The sequence below is a fragment of the Saimiri boliviensis genome, chromosome 2 (genome assembly GCF_048565385.1).
Source record: "Saimiri boliviensis isolate mSaiBol1 chromosome 2, mSaiBol1.pri, whole genome shotgun sequence".
In the NCBI taxonomy this organism is placed as follows: domain Eukaryota; kingdom Metazoa; phylum Chordata; class Mammalia; order Primates; family Cebidae; genus Saimiri; species Saimiri boliviensis.
This window is the reverse complement of record NC_133450.1, coordinates 169,679,525-169,706,143: the sequence shown is the minus strand read 5'-3', so window position 1 is coordinate 169,706,143 and position 26,619 is coordinate 169,679,525. Positions and strand designations below refer to the sequence as shown.

The window sequence follows — 26,619 nt, the reverse complement described above, 5'->3', positions numbered from 1 at the left end:
GTTAATAGGAACTGCATGTGATGAAAGGCAGGAGGCTCTGAATTCATCTTGTAACTGTATGTCTACAACTGGAGGTATGTGAATGACATCAAGGAAAGGCATTAAAGAAATTATTTGTTAGGAAGCAGAAGCAAGAGTTTGTTTACTTTCATACGGAAGAGAGCACTACCAGCAATTGTGAACTGCATGCACATGAGAAGTGAGCAGGCTTCCAGCTCAGTGGCAGGTGCATAATGTTGTTAGAAACCAAGTAACTCTTATACTTGAATAAATTCCCAAGAAGGTTGTGAGCCCCTGACATAGGTGTGTAAAACCACGTAGCTGACATCAAGGCCTGTTGCATTTTTGTAATCTCCTTGAATCATTGGAGCGAGCAGTCCCTGGTGAGCTGGCATGTCCCGGGTTCTGTGCCTTGATAGGGAGTTGCACCTGTGATACCCGAAACCTCCTTACAACTCCCCCCACCCTACTCCCCCATCATGTAGTCCTAGATCATTGGAATGCAGGCGCTGGATTGAGACATTTATTCATAGCAGATTAAGAATCTAAGTATCTGTGAGGCCTCACTTAGGAGGCTCTTAGAGGATTAATAAAATATTTACAAAATAACCTATGCGATTGCTTCATTTTAAAGATATTTGGCTCTAATCGCAGCATAAATCCTCATTCAAGTGGCTTCTCTGTTCTGTGAAGGAAGTTTCTGTACTTGTTCTTCTGGAGAAGCAGAAACAGACTCCTGCCATACTTTAATTAAAAACATGGAAGCGCCTGGTTTCTCTGCACGTGCACTTTCTTGTTCTTACACACACAGCCCCAACTAACAGATCAACATAGGGATATAAAATGATCATTTTAAAAAAAGACTTACTGATTCAAGTTAGCGGCATTCACATGTAAAATATTCAGAAAATTTATTCCATTATTTATGATAAAGAATCTTATCTCTGCATGTTTTACCTATAACCTAGAGAGCCTTAACTAATCAAAGTATAATTTTTCCAGTAATTAAAAATGAATATTGATGTAATTTAAAAATATTATCCTTAAAAGTCTATTATGGTACTTACTGTATACTATCTTATCTGCTTTCTTGATAGATGACATTGTATAGTCGTATTTCTAGATGTAGGATCAAGATTTCAGTTAATCCTTGGGTTTATGCTATGGCCACAAGTGTCTATTATCTGTATAATCAATCATTTATGGAGTGCCTGCCATGTGCCTAGAATTCTGTGAGGCCTTTCATGAGTACTGCTATGTCATTTCATTCAGTCCTGATAATAACCCTAAAAATCAGGAATTTCTCATCTTGTTTTGCACCTGGGAAACTGAGGCTCAGGGTAGTCACGCAGATCATAGTAAATAAAAGACTTGTTGTTGAAGCATCGCTCTGTGACTCCATACCTCATATAATACAGGATTGCATTGTATTTTGTTTTGTTTTGGTTTGGATTTTTTGACAGAATCTCATCCCGTCACCCAGTCTAGATTGCAGGGGCATGATCTTGGCTCACTGCAACCTTTGCCCCCCAAGTTCAAGTGGTTCTCGTGTCTCCATCCCCTGAGTAACTGGGATTACAGATGTGCATCATCACACCTGGCTATTTTTTGTATTTTTAGTAGAGACAGGGTTTCACCATGTTGGCTAGGCTGGTCTTGCACTCCTGGCCTCAAGCAACTCACCTGCCCTCAAGCAACTCACCTGCCTCAGGCTCCCGAAGTGTTAGGATTACAGGCATGAGCCACTGCATCCAGCCTTATTTTGTTTTGATTTTTTTTTCTCTTCGTTCTACCTCCACTTATTTCCAAGAAGGGAGAATTTCAGGGTTGTTACAATCAGAACTTAATCCTTTTACCTGATGGTCAGTGCTTTGTAATAACACCGATCTTTTACTAAATTTCCCTTCAATAATGTACTGTTGCTCCTCTCATCTTGCTACCTTTTAAAATTTCTCTAGATTATAACTTAAAGTTGGTGCTTTGATAATTGTTATCAACTTTAATATTTATTAAATGACTTGAAATTTATCAGAAATCTGTATTAAAATTGTCTTTAAGGCAAACAAAAACTTACCTGACAACAGTTTGCTCACTTGAATGTGTGCTCGCCCTCTCTTGGAAATAAAATGGAAATATTTTTACCCCTTTCATTTTCTTTCTCAAAGCCCTTTCAGAAAGGGATAATGTAGCTGGCAGCTGTGGCCTTGAGAAGTCTGTGCAATCTGTTGTTTATATACATGAAAAATATAGGCCAAAATATATGCATTTGCTATGATTTTTTTTCTTTTTATTTGTTGATAAGGTGCATAAGCCCGAACTTTCCACTTGACTGACTTGTGATTAATTGGGATGCCTTTGTTCTCTCCAATGTTAGATCTAAAAACCAGCCTCCATCTTCACTGTATGGCAGTACAGCTGCTGTTTGCATGCTGTTTTCTTTGTTGCTATGTATGTGGGTGCCTCGGGCCTAAGTCCTGAGTCCCCATTCTCCTGCCGTGCATTGCTTGTGTTTCTGTGGAGAATTGTAATGTTCTTGGATCAGGGACTTTTACAAATAGGTGTGTTCTTCCTTGTTGGCTTGGAGTGATCAAAGACCACCATGTTTCATTTTGCCCAAAGCCTTCAAATACCACCCCCCACCCTCAGTAAAATCCTTTGCAGAGAGCTTTACCCTAAAGACACAGAAAACAAATGCAACACCTGTGACCTAAGAGCATTACTTACAAAGGCCTGGAAACTCCCTGAATGTTGTTTATAAAGTACACCCTCAGTTGTGTTTCTTGTTTTTTTTCTAGCTACATGTGAGCATGAAACTCTTTTGTAGAGTTGGAGGAAGGTCATGGTATAAGAGAACATGAGTGTGCATGTTAGGACACATGCTAGGACACAGGCCGATTCATGACACTGAATTCTGACTCATATCCTAAGGGAGTGGAAGTGCATGTATATGGGTGTATTTTGGCTTCTGTTTAACTCTATAGTTTTTTTTTTTTTCCTTAAGTAAGGATTTCTTCTTGATTAGTGGTGTTATTCACAAGAGACTGTAGGGTTTCTGCACTTGCCTCACCCTTGTGAAGGGGAAGGAATGTGTTTTCTTCTGCCATGTCCCTCCTCAACAGGGGTGCTCTTACTAAAACCAGGAAACTAAACAGAAGGACATTGCGTGTACTTGCTCATTGTTCTCTGCTCACTCTGGACTTGAGCTGAAATGTAGTTTCTGGGCTTCATGTGTGCACTGAGTGATGGAGTAATTAGTGAGGTAAGTGCATGTGAAGTGCCTGTTCCCTTGGTGCCTTGCACATAGTGAGTGCTCAGTAAACAGTAGTTACTACTTTTCGTTGGAGCCAAATTTATATCACACCTCCCTCTCTGTAATACATATTTATGATAGCCCATTAGTTAAGTCTGAAGGTCAGTGTCTTCCTTGCCAAAGGGCTTTAGGAAATGTTTTTTGTACACTTCTACATGTAGTTGGCGGATTGTTTTTTTAAAAATGCTGCCTACATTGATTTTTTTTCTTCCTTCATTATCTCATGATTCTAGCAGATTGCCATAAATAAATAGGATATGTCGTATTTGTAGGCCAAGAATTGACAACCCAGTTTCAGACCACAATGAAGATTTTCTACCCTATTTGAATACAAAATCAAAATCAAGAGATTTGTTAACATCCCAATATTGATTTTTGTTATTAGAAGTAAATTCTAGAAGTAAATGTTGAGAGGGACTACAAAAGCTGCTTTTCCAGCCTCTACTGGACCAGAGGCCTCTTTGGGAAACGATTAGTTGCATCTTCCAATAAATAACATTTGATATATTAAATGCTAATATAATGGCTGCTCTCTGAAGGAAATGAAGCTAGCATGGTTCCTTGGCTTCTATGAGCCTTAATCTCCTGTATCTGTTATTGCACAGTTTATAATGGTAGAGTTTTTCCCCCTTAGGACAGACTAAGTTTTCAGTAATGTTATTATTTTTTAACTCAACCTAAGTGGACACTGTAGCGGGCACTAATAAATCACACCTATGCTCAGATAAAGGCACACATTCTATCTCTTTCTCCCACCCACCCACCCATTCCTGAATCAAGCGACAGAGCTGAGCTGAAGGCCACCTGGAGCCACCATTACAGAATCTCTCTTTGTGTTAGATGTCAGTGGGGGTGCAGATCAGAAACAGTGGTGGATCTGAAACAATGGGAAGGTGTGGAAAAAGGGTTAGCAGGCCTGAGACTGCCCTCTTTAGGGAGGCCTGCTTGCCAGCTTGGTCCTTGGCTGGCTTCTAGGAACTTGGATTTTGGGAGTGTTCCCACCATTTCCTCACCTGATAAAAGAGTGGCTCATTGTTCCTACACTGTAAATAATGTGCTTTATGCTGAACGTACGCTTTTCTTCTGGGAATCTAGAATTTTGGACCATGCTAAGCAAAGCATGCGTATGCGACCACTCCCACAAAAACTGTGGGCACTGAATTGCTAAGGAGCTTCCCTTGGAGACAGCACCTCCCAGCTGTTGTCACAATTTAACACTGGAGGGATTGTGTGCATCCTGTGTGACTCCTCTGGGAGCACCACTGGAAGTGTGTACCTGGTTTCCTCTGAAGTTTGCATGTTGCCCTGTGCTGGTACTGTTCTGTATCTCATTGCTATAGTGGGTCCTGTGAATCTCACTGATCCTGGGACTGATCTGAGGGTCCAGGACCCCCAACACAGTAGTTAAAACTAACTTACATAAGGTTCCATATGAGGAAAAATGTCAGAAATTCAGAAGGGGTGCCTGAAAACTTTTTCTGTTGACACCCCTCATTCCATATGATCATCTTCCTAAGGACTACTTTATTTTGTCGTTGAATTTAGTCAGTGAATATGTTTGGAATATAATGTAATCAGGTGGCCACTTCTTGGATATTTTCACATTATTGCAAGTTCATTCATTGTTCTCTACTTCCATTAGAACTGACGGATAAAGGAGAGATGCTTAACACAATGTTCATTCTCTTTTCTCTCTCTCTCTCTCCTCCGAGCACATACACGCACACATTTTCTCTGCTGTCTACTATTTTAATAATCAGAAACCTGTATTAACTAGAATTCTTCTTACTGAAGTAAAGTGACCATTGACCCTCGCATGGAAGTGTTTTTTGAGTTAACACATTAAAATAAAAATTACCTGAAATTAGAGTTAAATGTTTTGATATTCCAGTATCCTACTTCTTGGATATTTTTCATGTCTTTTCCTACTATGCCAACAGAGAATTTGCTAGAGTTTTTCATGTCTATCTCCATTTGAAAGGACTCTACTTGCATCCTTATGAGGACAAGGGAATATCATCCACCAGAGCAGCTGGGGAGAAAGGACAGGACAGAGACTGGATGCAGGAGTGGCTGCTGGCCACCTTGACTTTACCTGCTCCTCTTGGCCTGGTAGGACTCTGGTTTTGTCTGCAAGTGTTCACCTCACATACGCTTTGCCTTTTTGATCTAGTAGGATAGCCTTCATGCCTTACTCTGGAGAAAATTGAACATCAAGCAAATAGAATATGTGAATTTATAGGCAGTGTCTGTATTCGACTCCATAAAACAGATGCTGAAAGAAAGATTAGATGACAAAAATGTTCCCTCCTGACTTGATAGGTAATGACAACAAGTAAAAAATAAAAGATTTTCCACATTCTTTTTTTTTTTTGGCCATTAAGAAAATGTTTATTTTTTACAAAGAATACCCCCATCCGGGGCTACATTATTTTCAATAGTGAAATGTTGACCAGAATTTCATATTAAACTGGCATAAGTCCTCGATAGGTAGTTGTTATTTAGTAGTACCTTTTCTTCCTCTAATAGATGTGATGAGTAAAGAACAAAGTCCCCCTGGTGATTTAGGAAATCAGCTGTCTGTTGATCCTAAGCAATGACTTGAGCTCTTTCATTGCACTGTTGTTCACAGAGAGAAGGAATTCACTAATTACAAAAGTTAGTACATTTTCAAGCAAGTTTTTTATTCCATGGAACCATTATAGCCACAGATTTGGAAATAACAAATGCTAATAGGTATGAAAAGTAAAATAAGCAAAAGCCTTTTATATTTTATAACTTGGATTGCCTGAAGGTCCTTGGATAATATTTCTTTTAAAATACATTTTATATCCATTCATTAACATTGCTTTATTTACTATGCTTTCCCTTCCTCCCCTACTCTGTGTATTTTCTTTTTGATATAGGACCAGAGCTCCATATTAAGAATTAAATGGATATATTCAAAACTAACTAGTCTCTACCTTCTTGTACCTATGTGTTTATTTTCTCTTGGCCATTTTAGTCTTACCAAGTCTTCTGTAAATGATGCTCTCTATTACTTCTCCCTCTGTCCACCTGCTGATGCTGGTATATCTCAGACTCTGCCCAGGACTTAGCTACATATTGCTTTGGTTAAAATATTTTAAATGTGCTAATACTGAGTTTCACCATTGGATAATTAAATTTTTGGCCACAATTGGAAATTGCCTCTAGTCTATCAGCTTTTAAATGTATAATCACATCCCACATTTGCACTTTGAGGCTCCCTTTCTCATACTTAGTTTCTAGTCCCTGCATTTCTTTTCCCTTCCAGCTTGTGTTTCTGAGATAGCCGCTCATTTTCTCTATTGCCATTTATTTTTACATTTTAGGAAATTTAAGTTTTTGCCCTTAAAACTATAAACAGTTCTGTAACAAAATGAACTCAGAAGCATAGGCCTAACCAAGATCTTAAAATATTTTCAGAAAAATGAATATTTACTTGTATAAGAAAACAATATTCTTATTTCTGATTGTATCATATAAAACTGGATGTCTATGTTTGCAAATGTGACTGCGTAACTGGACATTGGAAAACTTAGGTTTTAGGCTCACACTGGCTGCTTTTGTTTTATTTTTTTTTTTTTTAGTAAGGATGTCTCTAAAGAAGGTAGTCAGGTTTACAGATGTAACAAGTGGTTAGTTTTCAACAGAAATAAATTAGGTATAAGAGCAGCATAATTCATAAAAAGTGTGTTGTGTGGCTCATGCCTGTAATCCTAACACTTTGGGAGACTGAGGCAGGAGGATCACTTGAACTCAGGAGTTCAGGACCAGCCTGGGTAACATAATGAGATCCCATCTCTAAAAAACTGAAATAAAAAACTAGTTCGGCATGGTGGCACATGCCTGTAGTCCTAGCTACTTGAGAGGCTGAGACAAGAGGATCACTTGAGCCAAGGAGTCAGAGGCTGAAGTGAGCTATGATCACACCACTGCACTCCAGCCTGGGCAGCAGAGTGAGACTCTTATTTCTAAAATTTAAAAAAAAATTAATTGAATTGTAAATGTGATGGTTTTAGTACTATCCAAGCTCTGCTCTAGGGGTGGAAAGATGTGTGTTTTGGAGCCTCTGTACTGAGCTGGCTATACTGCAAGGGATTATCTAAGATTACATGTGGCACGTAGATATAAAATAGAATGTGATAAAAACCACAAGAAAAACAGAATGGGACTTCTGAACAGATCACAGAATTCAAGAGAGAGATAACATTTGATAGGTGGGCCATGAATGCTTCCCCAGTAGATGCATGACAGAATTCTAAGTAGAAGGGGTAGCATAAGCAAAATGGTGGTGGTGGAAGCAGATAGCATGTTCACTGAAAGTTAAGGCCTCTAGTTCTGGTACAGTGTCAGAGTGTGTATGTTAGAACTAAGATATAAAAGGTAGATTAGGGAAGCTCTTGAATGACAGCACCAAAGAATTTATGCTTAAATCATTTAGCAAAGGACACCATTGAGGTTTTGTTTTGTTTTGTTTGAGATGGAGTCTCACTCTGTCACCCAGGCTGAAGTGCAGTGGCATGATCTCCACTCAGTGCAATCTCTGACTCCCAGGTTCAGGCAGTTCTCCTGTCTCAGCCTCCCGAGTAGCTGGGACGTACAGGCATGAGCTACTGAGTCTGGCTGAGGTTTATTTTAAAGGGAGGAGTTGTAATGTGGTCAAAGACGCACTTTAGAAAAAGTGCCTTGACACCACAATGTAGTCAAAATGTGAGTGCGGTGAAAGGAGTGAATGGGAACAATAGCACCTATCAAAATAATCCAGTTAGGATGTAATGTGAGCTGTTACTAAGCTTGGGAGAATAGGTATAAAGAGACATGCAAGAGACAGGTATATGAAACTCTCTTTAACTCTTCGGGCCTGGATTTCAGAAAAGTAATGGGAAATAGAGAAAGTAGGAGAGGACACTGATGGGGTTTGGATGGGTGTGGGCAGGCAGGTGCGCAGTCTGCAAAAGGTGTCTCAGTGGAGTGCTCGACTCAAGCTACTTGTTTGAATCCTGGCTTCAAACATTACTCACTTTATGATCTTAGGCAAATTACTCAAATTTGATGCACCTCAGTTTTCCCATCTTTAAAGTGGGTTTGATAATAGTACCTCAAGCCTGATTTGAGTATAGATGAACATAATACATATGTCACCTCGCTTCCTGCTTGGCTCATTGCCAGGGCTCAGCAAAGTGTAGGTACTAGTATTTTTCTTTCATTTTCTTTGCTCTAGCAGGTAGTTACTCTTAAACCCATTTCATATATGAGGAGACCAACGCACAGACAGTATTGTTTAAAGCTGTCCTTTAGCTTGAAAATAGCGTTTTAGTTAAAAACAGACCTCTGTGCCTTTATGGGTTTTAGGTTTTGGTTTAGTTTTGTTTTGTTTTAAGAATTCAGATAGAAGTTTCTTTTGAGCAACTGATTACATTGATCCATAGGCCAGATCCCTAAAGACATCCATAGAGTTGAAATGTTCCTTATAAAATAGATCTAACAGATGCAGGATAGAAATTAGAAATTGCAGGAAGGGAGGGGAAAACCAGAAGAGAATTCAGGAATTAATAAATACAAGAAGTTACTTGCAGAAGATAAGATGAAAGAAGAAAGTATGTGCACACACACACATTTATAATTGTAATGATTTGTTATTTCTGTGTCTAATATTAAACTGGCTGATTTAATTCATTTGTTCACTCCATAGGCCTTTACATAAATGGCAACTATATGAGAGACAGTGTTGCGTTTTGCTAGTTTTTTAAAAGTACACTAGGATTTACCTTTGATTAAGAAAATGTACCACTAATAAAGATAATCTCATTCCCAAAAGCATTTTCTAAGAATAATAGTTAACTTACTGGTACTTGCAGGGGAAAAAACAATGAGGATTAAATTTTAAAATATTTAAAATATATGCCTTTTGCTAAAACTGTCATTCTTAACTTGTTCCCCACCCTTAGCACACTAGTAATGATGCTGCCTCTCTGCACCAATGGTCCTAAGGAACTAGTTTACATTTTTAGGAAAAGCAGGTCAGGCCAGCTAGATTCTTGTCCCAAGTCAGCTACTTACACTTTAGCCTCTTGATCTTGAGCAAGATACTTAATTGTTAATTTCTTCCTATGTAAAGACAAGACATGGCACTAGATGATTTCTAAACTGCCCCCCAACTCCTACATTCATAGTGTTTATAAACTCGTTGAGCATTGATTCTTCTTGCCAGCGAGAATATCAAGGATAATAAACTTGAGCTAAAGAGACCTACATGACAGAGACATATAAGCAGATCACTGAAATACAAGCAGATCACTGAAGTGGCAGGTCATTCTTAATGGGAGTGGAGAGGAGGAAGGAAAAAGGTAGCAGAGGAAACATTTCATGGAGAGGTTCATTTCCATTGGGCTTTGAAGGATGGAAATGGTCATTCCAGAAAGGCAGAAGGGGTGCAGAAGCAGGTGAGATTTTGCAGTGTTCAGGATCATTTATGATAAGTAGCTCTTTGTAGCTGGAGCTTCAGAGGTCTTGGCAGGAGATGATGTTGGAAATGTAGGTTGAGTCTATATTGCGGGGACTTCAGAAGCCAGGTAAGAGGATTTATTATTTATACTGTGTACATTAGGGAGCCATGAAAGGTTTGCTAAGAAGGGGGGTGAAATATTCCCAACCTTGTTTTTTTAGAAATTTGATGAAAGTGTGTAAAAAGTGGATTGAGGCGAGTAGGGAAATCCTATTTTCTTAATGGCTTGTCTTCAGCTGTTAACTTATACCCAGGTACCTTTTGGCATTTACATTGATCCTTCCAGGATTGCCCCCCTTTCTGTAACCAGCATTGATTTCACAAACTCGGTAAAATCCTGTTGGTGCTTGCCTTCTTTGAGGTGACACCATGAGTTTCTCTCTCTTAATTGTCCCTGCTAAACACACGTTGTTTTTCCCAGGCAGCAAAGTAGATAGAACATTAGCAAAGGTAAAAAGGTAACGTAATCTAACCTTAACAGATAAAGATAGTTAATGATTTAGAAATTCACTTTCCTCAGACTTACCTCCATAGATAGCCTAGATAGTTAAATGAATCAGGAAAGATTTTAACCCCTTACTGGTCATCACAGTGATGCCTGTCTTAACTGCCATCTCAGTCCCCTTAACTGAAACGACTGAAAGAGTTTGGTGCTTCCGTTTTTGCCTGCAGCACCTGCTCAGTTGAAGTTGCATTGCTTTAATGCAGGACAGACACTGAGATCACTCTCTGGGGATCAGAACCAGAGGGGTTGTGCTTAGACTCCCTGGGTTAGGCCTGTCAACTCCAGCTTTCATGTTTTCCTTTCCCTTTGCTGCAGCTGTTTCTTCCAGCCTGTTCAGCAAGTGCAGCAAGAGGTACTGTATGGTGTACATGCATGTTTCTACCAAACAGCTTTATCATCAGTGTTACGAGTCTCTCCGTACAAACCCATGGCTGTCATAAGGCGATTTGATGCAAGCTTTCTGCACGCCCAACTAATTGAGAGTGAAAGCTATCCTTCCAGTTGGTGTGGTCCTGTTACTTGTGCTTGCCAGTTATCAGCTACCTTGGTGTCATGTAGTGGAAGAATTTTGAATATTTCACATTTGAAAATGTTTTAAAATAATAAATGGCAGTCATCTCAGGAAGCCAGATGTTTCTTCCTGTTCTCATACAAACGTTTATTTACCTGATAATCTGCAGAATCATAGATTTCAGATTAAAAACAAATTCTTCTAAATTAGCTGCAGTTGATGCAATCTGTCTTTTTAAAATTATTATTTAAAGATGCTCATTTTATCCTAATTTTCCCTGTAAATTTTATCAGAGCAGATGTAGTCACTGTGATGCAGCAATGGCCTAAACTAATTTCACCGATGTAAACATTATTAAACAATTCGAAATGCAACTTTGGAAACATTGTTTCTGAACCTGTTTAATAATGTTTAAAAATGCATCAATGAAATTGGCTTAGCCTGTGGCCTTTATTACATTATCTGTTCTCAATTACAAAGATTCTGTGTTTTATGTCTGGACTAGTTATAAGTCACCGAAAAAAATGATCCCAGCTGAAGAGTGTGGCTTATTCCTAACCCATTTAATTTGATTTAAAATTGATGAACCTTGGAAAATACTTCAGAATGCTGTATCAGCTATCAAAATAATAGGAAATGTATTCAGGTCATCACATTGACATTACAATTTTAGTTACCCCCGCTTTAACTTTGATTCCCATTTCTTTTCACCTCCCACTCACCGCCATTTCCATTGTTGTGATTCCACTACTAAATTCCAAGCTATCAGCCCCGAAATGCAGCATAAAACATTAAATATGTTTTTACTAATTGTGATCTGCTAAAATTTAAGCTCTGTGCCAAAGCTTTTTTTATTTTTATTTCAGAAGTAGTATTTAAGTGATGACATGCAATAATTTGTTCATTCTTCTGTTGGTATAATTTACAAGGCAATGGCAGATAAACATAGCAATACAAGATTCATTTACAGTGACACAATGGCAGATACACAGAGCAGAACCCTGCCTATGAGATAAAGTGGACTGAGTGACTTATGCAGTAATTAGGGGATAATTGTCATTAACCTCACAAACAGTAGTTTACCCATATTGTTTAAAAGGCTCCAGGATGCATAATGACAAGGTAATCTGTCAAAGCGCTAGGGGAAAATATTAATAAGATTTGTGCAAGCCTGGATAGAAAATATGCAGAAAGCGGCCACATTAAGCTAATTGGTGGATGAATATACACTTGTAAAAGTGCTTCTAATGGCACGTTTGCTGCTCTCCAAATGACTACCGTTAATGTGGAGAAGTGGGCTGCTTAGAAAGTCAGGACTGCTGGGACAAGAGGGTATTAAGACACGCAGACGCCGTTATTACCTTCTGCTCTACGATGTGCGCTTTCTCCTTTTATCCTTTTTTCATTTTGAGTTTCTGAGTTTTTGTTATCTTAACATATATTGATTGTTTACTCTGATTATTCTGTTTTTGATCTATATTTGTTCAGTCAGCCACCAACCCCCAAACACCTCTCTTTTGTGGCCCAATAAAATATATAATCTCTATGTTGATAGTGGCTTATAAATACACAGAAACACAAACTATTAATGCATATGTGGATTTACAGTTATACACACATGTGTATGTGTGGGTGCCTTTTATAGGAACACATTTAATCTGAGCAATCAAAGGAAAGTAGATCCATCAACAGCCTTGTGTGTGTGTTACAAGTAATAATGTGTTGTTCCCTGATGAATGCTAAAGCAGGAAATTAATCTTTGTGTTCTACAGCTATTCTTATACCCAGAAAAGAACAAAGTCAGATCTCCCAATACATCTTTCTGTTCAGTCACACACTCAATCCTCAGTGTGTTTTATGGAATACTCAGTCCTCACTGTTTCATGGAATACTGTTTAGTGAGGGTTCTGTCCCTTTCTCCCCCTACTCCGTCACATTCTAATGAATATGTTAAAGTTCCTTGGGGTTGCTCAGTCAGCTTCAGTTGTAAAGTAATTCAAAGTATAATACGTGAAATAGAATCATCCATTCAAGCTTTGGAAGCTCTTTACCAGTATCAAGAATCTTGATTGTACAGTTGAAACCTCAAAGATTAGAGGTTGTAGCCTTGAACTGTTCAAGTTTTGGCCCTTACTTGATGTGTAAAACGACTTTCATCATGTAAAAATGATTTTTGCACCTGTATTTGCTGTTTTTCAGACATTATGTGAAAGCATATTTGGAAATGCCAGGGACTCTGGCATTTATGTTTAGAAATGTAAAGCCCCAATAGAGCCCTACAAGTATTTAGAAACTGTCTACAAATTTAGTAGCAGAACTTTGGTTATGCAAGGAGAGGTAAGCTAGAAAATGTAGACCTCAAAGCAAAGAAGTCAGAGAGGGCTCTGGTGAGCTCTGTTTATTCTAAAGCAGATTGATGGCTGTCCTAAGATAGGGTTCTGTTGAGCTCTGTTCATTGTACAGCAAGCAGATTGATAGCTGTCCTAAGACCAGGGATTTATCTTTATGTCTGAGTGGACAGGAAAACAAGGCCATTGCAAGGACTGTTCCTTTCTTTTCTCCTGTTGCTAGTGTTTTCCTTAAGGATCCCAAACTGTTCCTTTGCTGTTCTAAACTGCAAAATAAGTACCCTCTAGACTCTCTGCTAGTTATGATCTCCATGTGAAGAACTATTAAAGAGTTTAATTGAGGTGAGGGTCTTGTGTACAAATACTGCTAGTTTTTGAGCTGCAAAGATTTCCACAAGACTACAGATGTTTGTTTACATAATTTTATTGATACATAATGTTTATTTTGAATCTTCAAGTTGCAGAATTTTCACAAATGCTACTGGTATGATTTGGGGGTTTCCAAGGCCTCTTAGGGACTCCTTGGGCAGTTACCCTAGTCTTAAAGCAAAATTTTTACTTGCACTGATCATTGAATTGACCAGGAGTCAAAATTAATCCAAAAGAATTAGTGACTCTAATTATGTCACTGATAAGCAGCACCAGACAGAAACATCAAGGGAAACATCAGCATAGGATAACACAGGAACTTTCAGATAAAGGCATACTTTCAGTCATAAATGCACATTTTCTAAAAATATATTGGTGAAAAGTAAAAGAGTTTTAACATTTTAATTAAGATGATTTGTGTGTTCAGATTCTAGGCATTAAAAATAGAATAACAGAATTTTAAAGTTGGATTTTTAGTAAGGCTTACAAAGTTTAATATGACTCTTCTTTACATGTGAGCATTAATTTTACTTTCCTCTAAGGTTGGATTTGTGTATGTTATATTTAGCATAAGTCAAAAATTGCAACTTTAAGATACAAAATCTGCTTGGGGCTAGATACTCTGTGCCTAAATTAAGGACCACAGGTAATTTGATTTTAAAGATTGGTGTACTAGGAATATCAACTGGATTTAGGATTTTCTGTTTTGAAACTTAAATGATTCCTAAGTTATTCTCATTAAATATTAAAATGTATTGTGTCTAAAAGTTTCTCAGGTTTGATTTACAATGGAGCAAAGTAGCTTGAAAAATACTTTGGAATCTTTGAAGTGCAATTCCAGACATTGCAGAAAGTAATTTACTCCTTTGAATTTTTTTCTTATATGGCAAAGCAAGGCACCTTCTTTATTTATTTGCAAACAAATGCCCATGGAGGAAATGCATATGGCTGGTTTTAAGCTAGACAAGCTAAAATTCTTCAGTACAAGGAAGAAATCCTGACAGGCCTTTAATAGAGCTTAGCTGGAGCTTCTATGATTAAATATGTTGTAACCCCAGAGTGATATATCATAATCACTGTTTTTAAAATAAAAAACGCTGTATAGACTGTTACTGAAGAAAAAAGGGATAGTACTCTATGAATTATCTGGTCCATAATCAAGAACATTCTATAACAGTGAATTTTTTAAACCAAATGTCAAGCAATATGTTTTTAAAATCATAAGAATCACATGAAACTAGTGTCCTGGCATTTTGGCAATGTTATTTTGGTTAGAGAGGTGATCATTTTTGGAGGGTATATTGTTCTACTTGTGAATACATTGTTTCTTTTAAAAAGTATCCTTTCCATTGTTTTTTCAAATATGGATCAGAAAAACTTATGAATATTAGTATACTGGAAAATATATCAAAGCCACTACTTCAACACCTAAAACATAAAATTGCCATGTTGCTTCTTCCTTCTTCTAAGAACTAGAGTCACAAGCCATGCTCCTCAAACTTCCACTTTTATCCAAGGAGAAGGATTCTTTGACTATGTACTTTTTTTTTTTTTTGCGAGTAGTTTGATATGCCTTACCTAATTATATCACCATTCACTAAAGTGGAGTACTTTGAATGCTATAATAAGACTGATTTATAATGAGAGTAATATATAACAATAGTGAGCCAAGGTCAGTAGCTTCTGTATTCATACATGTGTTTGTGTACATGCACATGTGTGTAATGAGTAAGTCCTTTAAAACGTCAGTCTTTGTATGCATTCAGTGTGTACAGAAATATTTTAATGTTAGCATGTCAGCTAACAAGGACTAATAAGGCATTTATCTTGATGGAAACTTCTTTAATGCAGTTTTTTGAGAACCCCAACATTGTAACCAATGGTGGTTATTCCTGTAGCATTCATTTCCCCTTGGGCAGAGGAAGAATAGGAGAGATATTTCAAATTAAGTTTATTATCTGGATATAATGAATTTAGCATTAGCTGTGTAATTACAGCAAGCTGGTACACACCTATCTCTAATGTTTGCATACTTATTTCATGACAAAGGCAGTTTGGGGTGAATGAGGAAAGCCTGTTTGTTCACATAGATCAATGTTAAAAAGCTAAAGTCCAGTCTGAATTTTTATTTGGAAATCATTCTTTCTGTCCATGCCACACCCTGAAGATTCTTATTCATGGGACATCCCTGTTCTGGAGAGGAGAGGAGGGATGTGACTGGTCAGCATTGTGTTTTGAAGGTAAAGCGATGCTATTGAGAAGTTCCGCAAAATACAAATTTCTAAACCATGGAAATTGAGTAGGGCTTTCATTACCCAAAGCGAATGTTGATTTTTTTAAAAAAGGTCTAATTTGAACCATTTGGTGCAACCATGATATGAATGAGTATGTTTCATTCTGCCTACAAATATTACAGTTGTTCCAGCTGGCCTCCTGGAAACATTAGCCTGAAATAAAAGAGCTTTGTGTGAATGGAGAATAGTATAATTTTGTTTACTTACGGGCAAACTGCTCTGATGTATATTGTGTATGCTAGCATTGCATCTCTGTCAGTGCCCAGCAAGAAATATGTGTTTAATGTAAATTTGCTAAAACAAATAAACATACCATGTTCTTTTTCCACATACTTTTAAGTGTTTCTCAGAAATTATCACAACATTGCTTGAAAATTTTCCCTAAATGCTTCCCAGAATCTGTTGTTTTCAGTAAGAACTTTTTGTATGGCCATTTTTATTCTTCTCCCCATCTTGCCTGCTCATACACACACATGCAGGCACATAGACATACAAATTGACCCATGCACACTTGGGAAAGCCAAGTCTTACAAACATAATCTAACAAAAAAGGGGAAAAATGACTCTGAAATAGTAGGGAGCAGTCAGATCAGTTGAACTTTCTGACTAAGAGAAGAGTTTAAATACTGACTTTAGAATGACAATTTAAGATTGAGATATCTGCTTATTACATATGGACCCATCTCAGTTACCAAACAGGTACCTGGCAGGAGAATGAGAGAGGACAGGACTGCACATTTTATGTATAAGTTTTTTTTTTTTTTTCAAAACTGTTTGAATGCTTAAAGGTTTCTCTTCCACAGAATATCTCCCTGAAACTCCTACTTTCAGCACTCAGAGCCAGCTCTCTCCAACCCACATGTGAGATCCAGGAGCTCTCCATTTGCTGACCCCTAGCTAGAAGTTTATCGAATGCCCCTGTCCATATCATCTGAGATAATGGTCTGAGCCCATCATCACTCACTCCTGAGGCGATCCAGAAGTTAGATGATATATCTCTTAATTGCTGGATCACATTCTGATTCATGTCCACCTAACCAAGAAGTCAGCCCAAAGGCAGGCGGAGGCAAGCAAAGGAGGATTATCAGTGTCTTGCAGGGTGTATGTGCATAACACATGCCTGCTACACATTGGTGTTAGCTCTGTAGAGAGGCAGTCTCCAGAGTTTTATGATTACATACCCAATTAGTAAAAATACATGATGTGAGCAAGTACCCACCTACATGTAAAGCTGCTTCTAAACTGTATATATGTATGATATTAGCAAATACCTATCTTTTAGGTAAAAATAAATTGAAATTTTCATGTTGACTCACCATGTCACAATGAATTGTCTTACACACTCCACTAATAGAGCATGTGTGCCTGTGATTTGGCTGTGCTATTATACAGGAGACAAGGAGTTAGGTGGCTTATAAACAGTGGAAAGCTGCAAATGTTGAGTTATGTGTGTGAGAGTTCAAGCAATTTGCATAATTTAATTTTTTGAATCAACTTCATTGACCTATACTTTCCATACAATAAAATCCACCAGTTTTAAGTGTACAATCTATATGGTTATAGAAACCTCAGCACAATCACAGTGTACAACTCTCTCACCACCCCAAAAAGTTCCCTGATGTTGTTTGTACTTGGTCCCTTTCCCCTACCTTTTCCAGAATTTCACATGCTTAGAACAGTAGAGTTTGTATGTCTTTGGGTCTAACCTCTTTCATTCTTAGTATGATGCTTTTGAAGAGTCATCCATGTTGTAGTGTATATCTCAGTAGCCTAGTTCTTTTTATTGTGCGGTACTATTCAATATAGATAACTCAAAATTTCTTTACCCCTAAGACTTGAACATCTAGAAAACCTGGTAAAATTTATGGTTTAAGTTTTGCATAGTATTGTTTCATCAGTTTTTAATTCAGCAATTACTGTTTCATTTTACCTAATGGAATACTTAAGCTAGGTAAGCTTGAAATTTGGTAATTTCTCCACCTTCTACCCAACCCATTCCTCTAGTTTTGAAATTTGAATTAAAAGATTAGAAAAGTACAGTAGGAAACTGGTTAAGAAAATAAATTGTCAATGTGCTTATGATGAAATAATTCCTTAAGATAGCATGCTGTGCAAATCTAGACATGAAAAAATAGACACATCTCATAAGCCTCTGATTCTGTTCTACGTAGTCAGCAGTCCTTTACAGGTCAGTGTCATTTAATTTAAAGCTCTACAGTTATATCAAGGGGGAAATATTTTTAGTTTTTAGCTAATCACTTTAGGATTTTCCTTTAAATTATGCCTTAAATTTGACTGAAAATAAGTTCATATAACTGAACAGAAAATTAAATTACCCTGCAACTGTCTTTTAGAGTTAAACCATTTGTTTCTTGCTTTGCTTTGTGTGTGTGTATATATGTTTGTGAGACAGAGTCTCACTCTGCAACCTCCACCTCCTGGGTTCAAGAGATTCTCATGCCTCAGCCCCCTGCGTAGATGGAATTACAGGTGCCAGCCACCATGCCCAGCTAATTTTTTGTATTTTTAGTAGAGACAGGGTTTTACCATGTTGACCAGTCTGGTCTTGAACTCCTGACCCCAAGTGATCTGCCTACCTCTGCCTCCCAAACTGCTGGGATTACAGGCATTAGTTACAGTGCCTGGCTGCGTACTTCTTAATAATTTGACTACTGGAGCAAATAGGCCTTAGATCTGTGCTGCGTACAGTGCTTCTTCCTCATTTCCATTCTTGGACAGAAAGCAAGCAGTTGGTTTCCTGTGTGCTGTGATATGACTTGTAGCTTGCTATGAACACAGGTAGGCTCCTTGTTCAACTGAGTTTGAGGTCACTCGACAGTCCAATTATCCCAAAGACAATCTGGTTTCTCTTCTCTTCTAGACAATTTGGTTTCTCTTCCATCTCTTCACATCCGTTCCTTCTCTACTATCCCTCTTTCCGAATAAGAGAAACCAGTCAACCCTATTTTACTTTGATTTTAAAACTATAAATCATTGAAGTGCTTTGATGTGGAAAAGGACTCAAATAAAACCATTTAAACCATGCATTTGATCCTACAAGAAAAAGTTTTAAAAAGTCACTTGGCAGAGCCATACAGGAACAGGGTGCCAGATTTCTACGAGTGATAATCACCAGTTCCAATGAAGTAACAAAAGGAAGTCTTTTTATTTCATATGTGTAGATGTAAATATTTTAAGTCTTTTATACTTTTTCTGAACCCAGTGAAACTGGTTTATAAGTCTGTATTATTTAGTGTTACTCATCTTTTAATTAATAGGATAGCAAGTTATTTTCACAGGAAATTAATGCTTATAATAATACCTTGCATTTAACTTAACAGGGTAAATCTTATTATCCTCATTTTGTCAGTAACATTTTTCAGCCTGAAGGGTTAAAAGTCACTGAGCTCTGGTTACAAATGGGAAAACCTACAAGAATTGTCTCACCAACTACAAAATTGCAGGGAGGACCAAGAGTTCAGTTATATGCTCTGATGTTAACATATTATTCATGCATAAGACCAGTGGCCCAGCCTGAGTTGGTTGGTAGTCAGGATCTTCATCCTAGCCTAACAGACTGAATTTTTATTTATTAGTGTTTATTGCATGATAGTACCTAATTCCTTTTATGACTTCAATTTACTTTTGTAAAGTTTATTTGACCATTTATACTATTTGTGTGGAGGAGTAACTTTTCTTCCTAATCAGTCTTGAGCCAATACTTAAGTTAAATACAATAAAAATAAATTGACTAAAAAAAAATTATCATGTCTTTAGTTGTTGCAGCAGTGTCCAGTTGTCCTAAATTTTTCATGTGGTTACTTTTGTTGAAGATGGGTTAAAAAAAAAAAAAAAGGCCATCCAACTGACAATGGTCCATTTTGAATAGCAATGTAGACCATTCATAGAGGTTGTTACCTTCACAGAAGGATCTTAAACCAGTGTTTCAGAATCACAGCACCAAACCATACTTAATTCTATCAGAAAGATCTTCCGAAAAAAAACTTGGCCTTTCTTTTTTCCCTTGAATGCTTTCTAACTCCCTTCAATCAGGTTAGGCAAAAAAAACCTGCTAACCATTCTTAACATCCAGTTTGCATGCTTGTTAGGTTGCCTAAGATCAGCTTTGTTTCTTATTGCAGTCTCTCCATTTATAAATGTAATGAATTAGATAATCTTGATCAAATTGATAATGACTTTTTGTTTTTTGAGACAGAGTCTTGCTCTGTTTCCCAGGCTGAAGTACAGTGGTATTGTCATGGCTCACTGCAGCTTCAACCTTCTGGGTTCAAGCAGTCCTTCCACCTCAAACTCCCAAGTAACTAAGACTATAGGCAGGCACCACCACACTTGACTCATTTTTTAATTTTTGTAGAGACAGGGTCTTGCCATGTTGCCCAGGGCTTAAGCCATCTTCCCACCTTGGCCTTCCTAAGTGTTGGGATTACAGGCATGAGCCGCAACACCCAGCCATTGATGACTTCTTTGGAAAGGACATCTGTGGTGTTATCAAGGGGATTCTAGTTCAGTGCCCTGTTGTTAAGTATATTTGTTTGCAAATATGCTATGTTGTATATCTGTGTATGTATAAATTGCTGCTTCTATTACCACTATAAATGAAGCTTCTCTTTTATGATTCAGGAACTAGCAAAGTTCTAAATCATACTTACCTGGACCTCTTTCACCAAAAGCAAGTAGTTTAACGTAACTGACTCCATTTTAGCAGAGACAGCAACTGAGCACTAAAAGGCAGTGGTTTTAGAAATAGCAGCAGGCATTGTGGTGGTCCAGGAGAGACCATATGGGACTGCTCTGTCCTGTTGGGACAGGGAAGACAGAAGGGTGATGGAAATGAGATGCCTCAAGTGGGGTCGATCAGTTGCTATGGTTTCTGAGCTGCATTTTATTACCAGAGGCTGCCAGTTGTGTAAGTACATCATTGACATGTAGATTTAGGTACAGGCTTCCTTGGAAGAACCTAGGGGAAGATACCATTGTACTTGCTCAGATTGGAGCTCAGCCTGAGAAATTAATCTTTGGTGAAAGGCTCTGTAAAAGAACACTAAAGAGAGTAGATTTGATGGTAAAAGAAAGATGGTATGCAAGAGGACATTACAACACTCTAGGAAAGACTTCCTCAGAAGTACTGCTCCTTACTGCTGCAAATTCAATGGGCTCACCTGGGAAATGGCATCACGGAATGACAGCCGCTGAGTACTGTGGACACACTCTGAACTTAGAGTCAGAATTTTTCTGTTCAACTTCTGGGCCTCAAATTAGCATCTTGACAACCTTAACAGCCTATCTTAGCTTTCTTTTCTTATTTCTCATCTGTTCTCTGAGCTCTGCAAGTTATGATAGGGATCAAATGAGATTATCAATTTAAAATCACAATTTATTTCTCTATTTAACTATAGCACCAACACTCTTCCCTGTTACCCCTATTCTAAAAACATCTGTGTTTGATACTTTCCATAGGAATGGACACCCACATGCACGTACTTATATAGATTCCTTATGGAAAATGATAGGATGGTAAGAGTAAGCCTTATAAAGGGGAGCACATAACTATCAGAGCTTTTTTTTAAAAAAAGTAGTTCTTGTAAATGACAAATACCCACTTAATCAAACTAGCCATAATGGTTCAGACCCTATGATAGTGTTTCAGAGAGAATTTTATGACCACAGGTTGAAGAGAGACTTTTCCCTTGCAAAAGCAGTACAGATCCCTTATGCCTCTCCTCATGCTTCCCCTAGTATAACATCCTACATAATCAAAACACAGTGGTTGAAACGGGAAAATTCAGATGGGTATAATACTATTAACTAATTTAGAGACTTTATTCAGGTATTGCTAGTTTTCCCACTAAAGTCTTTTTCCAGATCTAGGATCACACAATTATGTTTTATTAGTCCTCTCTAATCTGGAACCATTCTTTATTTAAAAAAACATATATATATTTCCTGAACTTTCTGCTTTGTAGAGTACTGTCCACCGTTTCCTAGAATGCCCCTTAATTTTGGTTTGCCTGATTTTTTCTGATGATCAAGTTGAGGTTATAAATTTTTAGAACGTGTAAAAATTCTCATGCTGCTGATAAAGACATACCTGAGACTGGGTAATTTATAAAGAGTATTAATTGACTCGCAGTTCCACATGGCTCAGGAGGTCCCACAAGCATGGTGGAAGGTAAAGGAGGAGCAGAGTCACATCTTACACAACAGCAAGCAAGAGCATGTGCGAGGGAACTCCCCTTTATAAAACCATCAGATCTCATGACACTTAATCACTATCATAAGAACAGCACAGGAAAGACCCACCCCCATGATTCAGTTACCTCCCACCAGTTCCCTTCCTTGACCTGTGGGGATTATGGGAGCTACAATTCAAGATGAGATTTGGGTGGGCACACAGCCAAACCATATCATTAAAATAATGTCACAAAAGTGATGTTGTGCCCTTCGCAGTGGGTCCTAACAAATAGGACATGATGGCCTGATTTCCACTGGCAGTGGTAACTTCGATCACCCTTTTAAGGTAGGGTCTGTTAGGTTTTTCCATGATAATGTTATGATTTTCCCTTTGTAATTAATAAGTATCTTGCCATTTTGTTTTTAAGAAGTTTTATGCTTTTTCAAATTCCTGGTCAGTATTTGGGCAAGTGTCATTCACAGAGGCATGCAAAGTGTGCTGTCCTGATGGGAAGAATGGTGCCCTAGAAAGTGATGGAGTCATTATTTAAGTGTTTGAATAGATTTCTCTCAATCCATGCTGAAATGGATTGCCTGACATTACATTGCAGGATTTTAAAGTCCTACCTCCAGGCAAATCTCATAGTTACTAGCAAAAATGAAAGTGTGAAATGCTTTTTAATGTATATTTAACAACACATAGTCTGGTGATTACTGATGTGTATTCTCTGTGGACTCCCTTTGCTATCAGAGGAGGATGCTGAGAGACAACTTTTTACACATTTATTCTATCTAAATCCATCACATGTTTACTTTTTAAATATCTATGACTGTCATTTATAACAAGATCATAAAAAGTCAAATACATTAAGTCTAACTCAAACTTTGAATCATAGGATTATAACCAATTTTCAGGAAAAGTACAATTACCTTTTATGAGTGATGTTTTTCTTACTTTTCCTTATGAAATTGCCTGCTATTAAATGATACTAAAATATAGCCATTCTAAAAAAAAAAGATAAGATACAGTTTAGTAACAAGATATCATGGGTAATGCTGCTTTATTCATCTTTTTGATTCAGAAATTCATATAACTCCTACTTAAAGGAATTTTCATCATTGAATCCAGTGTCATGTCTGCTTATGTTGAAGCAGTAAATTTCACAAAATGTACTTAATTCCTTCCTATAGTATCACTATTTAATAAGGACCAAGGTACCATTTTTTTCATTTATATTGGATTTCACAGCAAGGGTTCATATCTTATACTAATACTAATATATGCAAAAATAGTTGCATAGTACATAGATCATTGTTGTTAAAAAAAAAAAAAAAGCAGTACTAAAGGCGTTTTAGATCACAGAGCCCCAGTGGTCTACGTTTTGTTTGCTTTGACATTATTAAACTCAATCTGTTTCTCTAACTGTGACTCTAATTACTACATTTGCATGGCAGAAAAGTTTGCTTTGTGGGTTGACTTTCATTAACAGTGCTTGCATGTTGTTTTCTGCTCTTGCTCTCAGTGTTTTATGAGCACACAGAGCACCTTCCGTTGCATTGAATAATTATGCACAATCAATAAGTTTTTGTGTTTGTCTTTGTTGTTTCTTTGATGTGGCCTCTAGGATGCTGCCGGCAAGGTGCTGGACCGCTGGGCCATCATGTCTCGAGAAGAAGAAATCATCACCCTTCAGCAGTTTCTGCGGTTTGGAGAAACCAAATCCATTGTGGAGCTGATGGCAATTCAGGAAAAAGAAGGGCAGGCCGTGGCTGTACCATCTTCAAAGACAGACTCAGATATAAGGACTTTCATTGAGAGCAATAATCGTACCAGGAGTCCCAGCCTCCTTGCTCACTTAGAGAACAGCAATCCTTCCAGCATTCATCACTTCGAAAACATCCCAAACAGCCTTGCATTTCTGCTTCCATTCCAGTACATAAACCCTGTCTCAGCACCGCTGCTAGGGTTGCCTCCAAACGGGCTACTGTTAGAGCAACCAGGGTTGAGGCTGCGGGAACCCAGCCTTTCAACCCAGAATGAATATAATGAGAGCAGCGAATCCGAAGTTTCTCCCACACCTTATAAGAATGATCAAACGCCCAATAGAAATGCCCTGACCAGCATTACTAATGTGGAGCCCAAAACCGAGCCAGCCTGTGTCTCTCCCATTCAGAATTCTGCCCCAGTCAGTGATCTAACCAAAACTGAACACCCAAAAAGCTCATTCCGGATTCATCGGATGAGAAGGATGGGGTCAGCCTCTAGGAAAGGAAGAGTGTTCTGTAATGCCTGTGGGAAGACATTCTATGACAAAGGTACTCTCAAAATTCATTATAATGCTGTTCACCTGAAGATCAAGCATCGATGCACCATTGAAGGTTGCAATATGGTCTTTAGCTCCCTCCGAAGTCGTAATCGCCACAGTGCAAACCCCAACCCCCGCCTTCACATGCCTATGCTAAGGAATAACCGAGACAAAGATTTAATTCGGGGCACCTCAGGAGCTGCCACCCCAGTCATAGCAAGTACAAAATCAAATCTGGCACTCACAAGTCCTGGCCGGCCCCCAATGGGTTTTACCACTCCCCCTCTAGACCCTGTCTTGCAAAATCCTCTCCCTAGCCAGCTGGTATTTTCTGGGCTAAAGACTGTACAACCAGTTCCTCCATTTTATAGAAGTTTACTCACTCCAGGGGAAATGGTGAGTCCTCCAACCTCCCTCCCAACCAGTCCCATCATTCCAGCCAGTGGTACCATAGAGCAGCACCCCCCGCCACCCTCTGAGCCAGTAGTGCCAGCAGTGATGATGGCCACCCATGAGCCCAGTGCTGACCTGGCACCCAAGAAAAAGCCCAGGAAATCAAGCATGCCTGTGAAGATTGAGAAGGAAATTATTGATACTGCCGATGAGTTTGATGATGAAGATGATGACCCCAATGATGGTGGAGCTGTGGTCAATGACATGAGCCATGACAATCATTGTCACTCCCAAGAGGAGATGAGCCCAGGCATGTCTGTGAAGGACTTTTCCAAGCATAACAGGACCCGGTGCATTTCAAGGACTGAAATAAGAAGGGCGGACAGCATGACTTCTGAAGACCAAGAGCCTGAGCGGGACTATGAGAATGAGTCTGAGTCTTCAGAGCCCAAACTGGGCGAGGAATCCATGGAAGGGGATGAGCACATTCACAGCGAAGTGAGTGAAAAAGTCCTGATGAACAGTGAGAGGCCCGACGAGAACCACAGTGAGCCCTCTCACCAGGACATCATCAAGGTGAAGGAAGAATTCACAGATCCCACTTACGACATGTTTTACATGAGCCAGTATGGACTGTACAACGGTGGGGGGGCCAGCATGGCTGCCCTGCACGAGAGCTTTACATCGTCTCTGAATTACGGCAGCCCTCAAAAGTTCTCCCCAGAAGGTGACCTGTGTTCTAGCCCAGACCCCAAAATATGTTATGTGTGCAAGAAGAGTTTCAAAAGCTCCTACAGTGTGAAACTTCACTACAGGAACGTTCACTTAAAAGAGATGCACGTCTGCACAGTGGCTGGTTGCAATGCTGCGTTCCCGTCTCGCCGAAGCAGAGACAGGTCAGTAAATCTCCATTGGCTGCTCCTGCTGGGGGTGGAGGGTGCCAGTTTTCAGTCATGTTGGACTTCACACTAAAAGAAATCCAACTTAGATGTTTTTGATGCACTGTAAAGATTGTCCGCAGTGACCACGTGATAACTAGGCTGCCATGCTCATGAAGGATTGTTGCGGTTGGTGCTTGTGATGATGAAGCATGCAGAATCATGTGCCATCTTTCCCATAATGCACGCCATTTTTCTCTGTGCTCTGTGTATATGTATGTGTATGTGTTTTCATGCATCTAGGTGTGAATAAGGTAACTGTGTACACGGTTCCCTGCTTCCCCGTGAACCTTCACTTAGAAGCCGCAGCTTCTGTTATATATAAATTTATATATTTATATTTCTGCTTTGCCATGTGGCTTTTTAATTAAATCAATATATTATCTTCATACACACATATTTATCCAATATAGAAACAGAAATTTACGGATGGAAAGAACCATAGGTCCAGGACATCGAGACAGCCTGCATCTCCGTAGGTATAACCAGTAATGTTATCATTCCTTACATGAGTATTCAGTTTGTCCTTGAATTCTTTAAGAGTCATGAAAATATCAGAAGGAAATGGGACAGATGTAATTGTTGATGTGGGAAAATGGTATGGTGTTGTGGGTTTCTTTTTTAACTTCGTAATGTCTTTGAGCACGTCTCTATAAACTATAGTCTACCATGGGGATTATGCACAGAAGGGGAGGCATGCATGTACTTTGAGGATCAGCTCGAATATATTAAGTCCAGCCTTCAGATGACATCACACTCTTGCTATGTAGTTGCAGCTCTAAAACAAGTTGGGCTTAAACAGAAGCAGCTGGTCCTCAACCTACAAGGTTCTTTATTAATCTCCACGAAAATGTAATGTAAATGGAATGTGTCAAGGTGATCAGTGGCAGGATAGCACAGTTATCCTGCGTTTGTTGAGATAAG

At 38.5% G+C, this 26,619-nt stretch overlaps 1 protein-coding gene across 6 annotated transcripts in view; it reads left to right on the top strand.

Annotated features, from left to right (window-relative positions):
• The window catches only part of BNC2 (basonuclin zinc finger protein 2), a 450,289-nt gene that overhangs the window by 405,103 nt on the left and 18,567 nt on the right, over positions 1-26,619 (top strand). For 3 of the 6 annotated variants that reach the window (XM_074394876.1, XM_074394877.1, XM_074394881.1), the window contains one exon: positions 23,684-25,653. In XM_074394876.1, the coding sequence (XP_074250977.1) occupies positions 23,684-25,653 (1,970 nt within the window). Of the gene's footprint in view, positions 1-23,683; positions 25,654-26,108; positions 26,175-26,619 lie in introns of all 6 variants that reach the window. The other 3 variants (XM_074394875.1, XM_074394878.1, XM_074394879.1) reach the window with 2 other exon arrangements.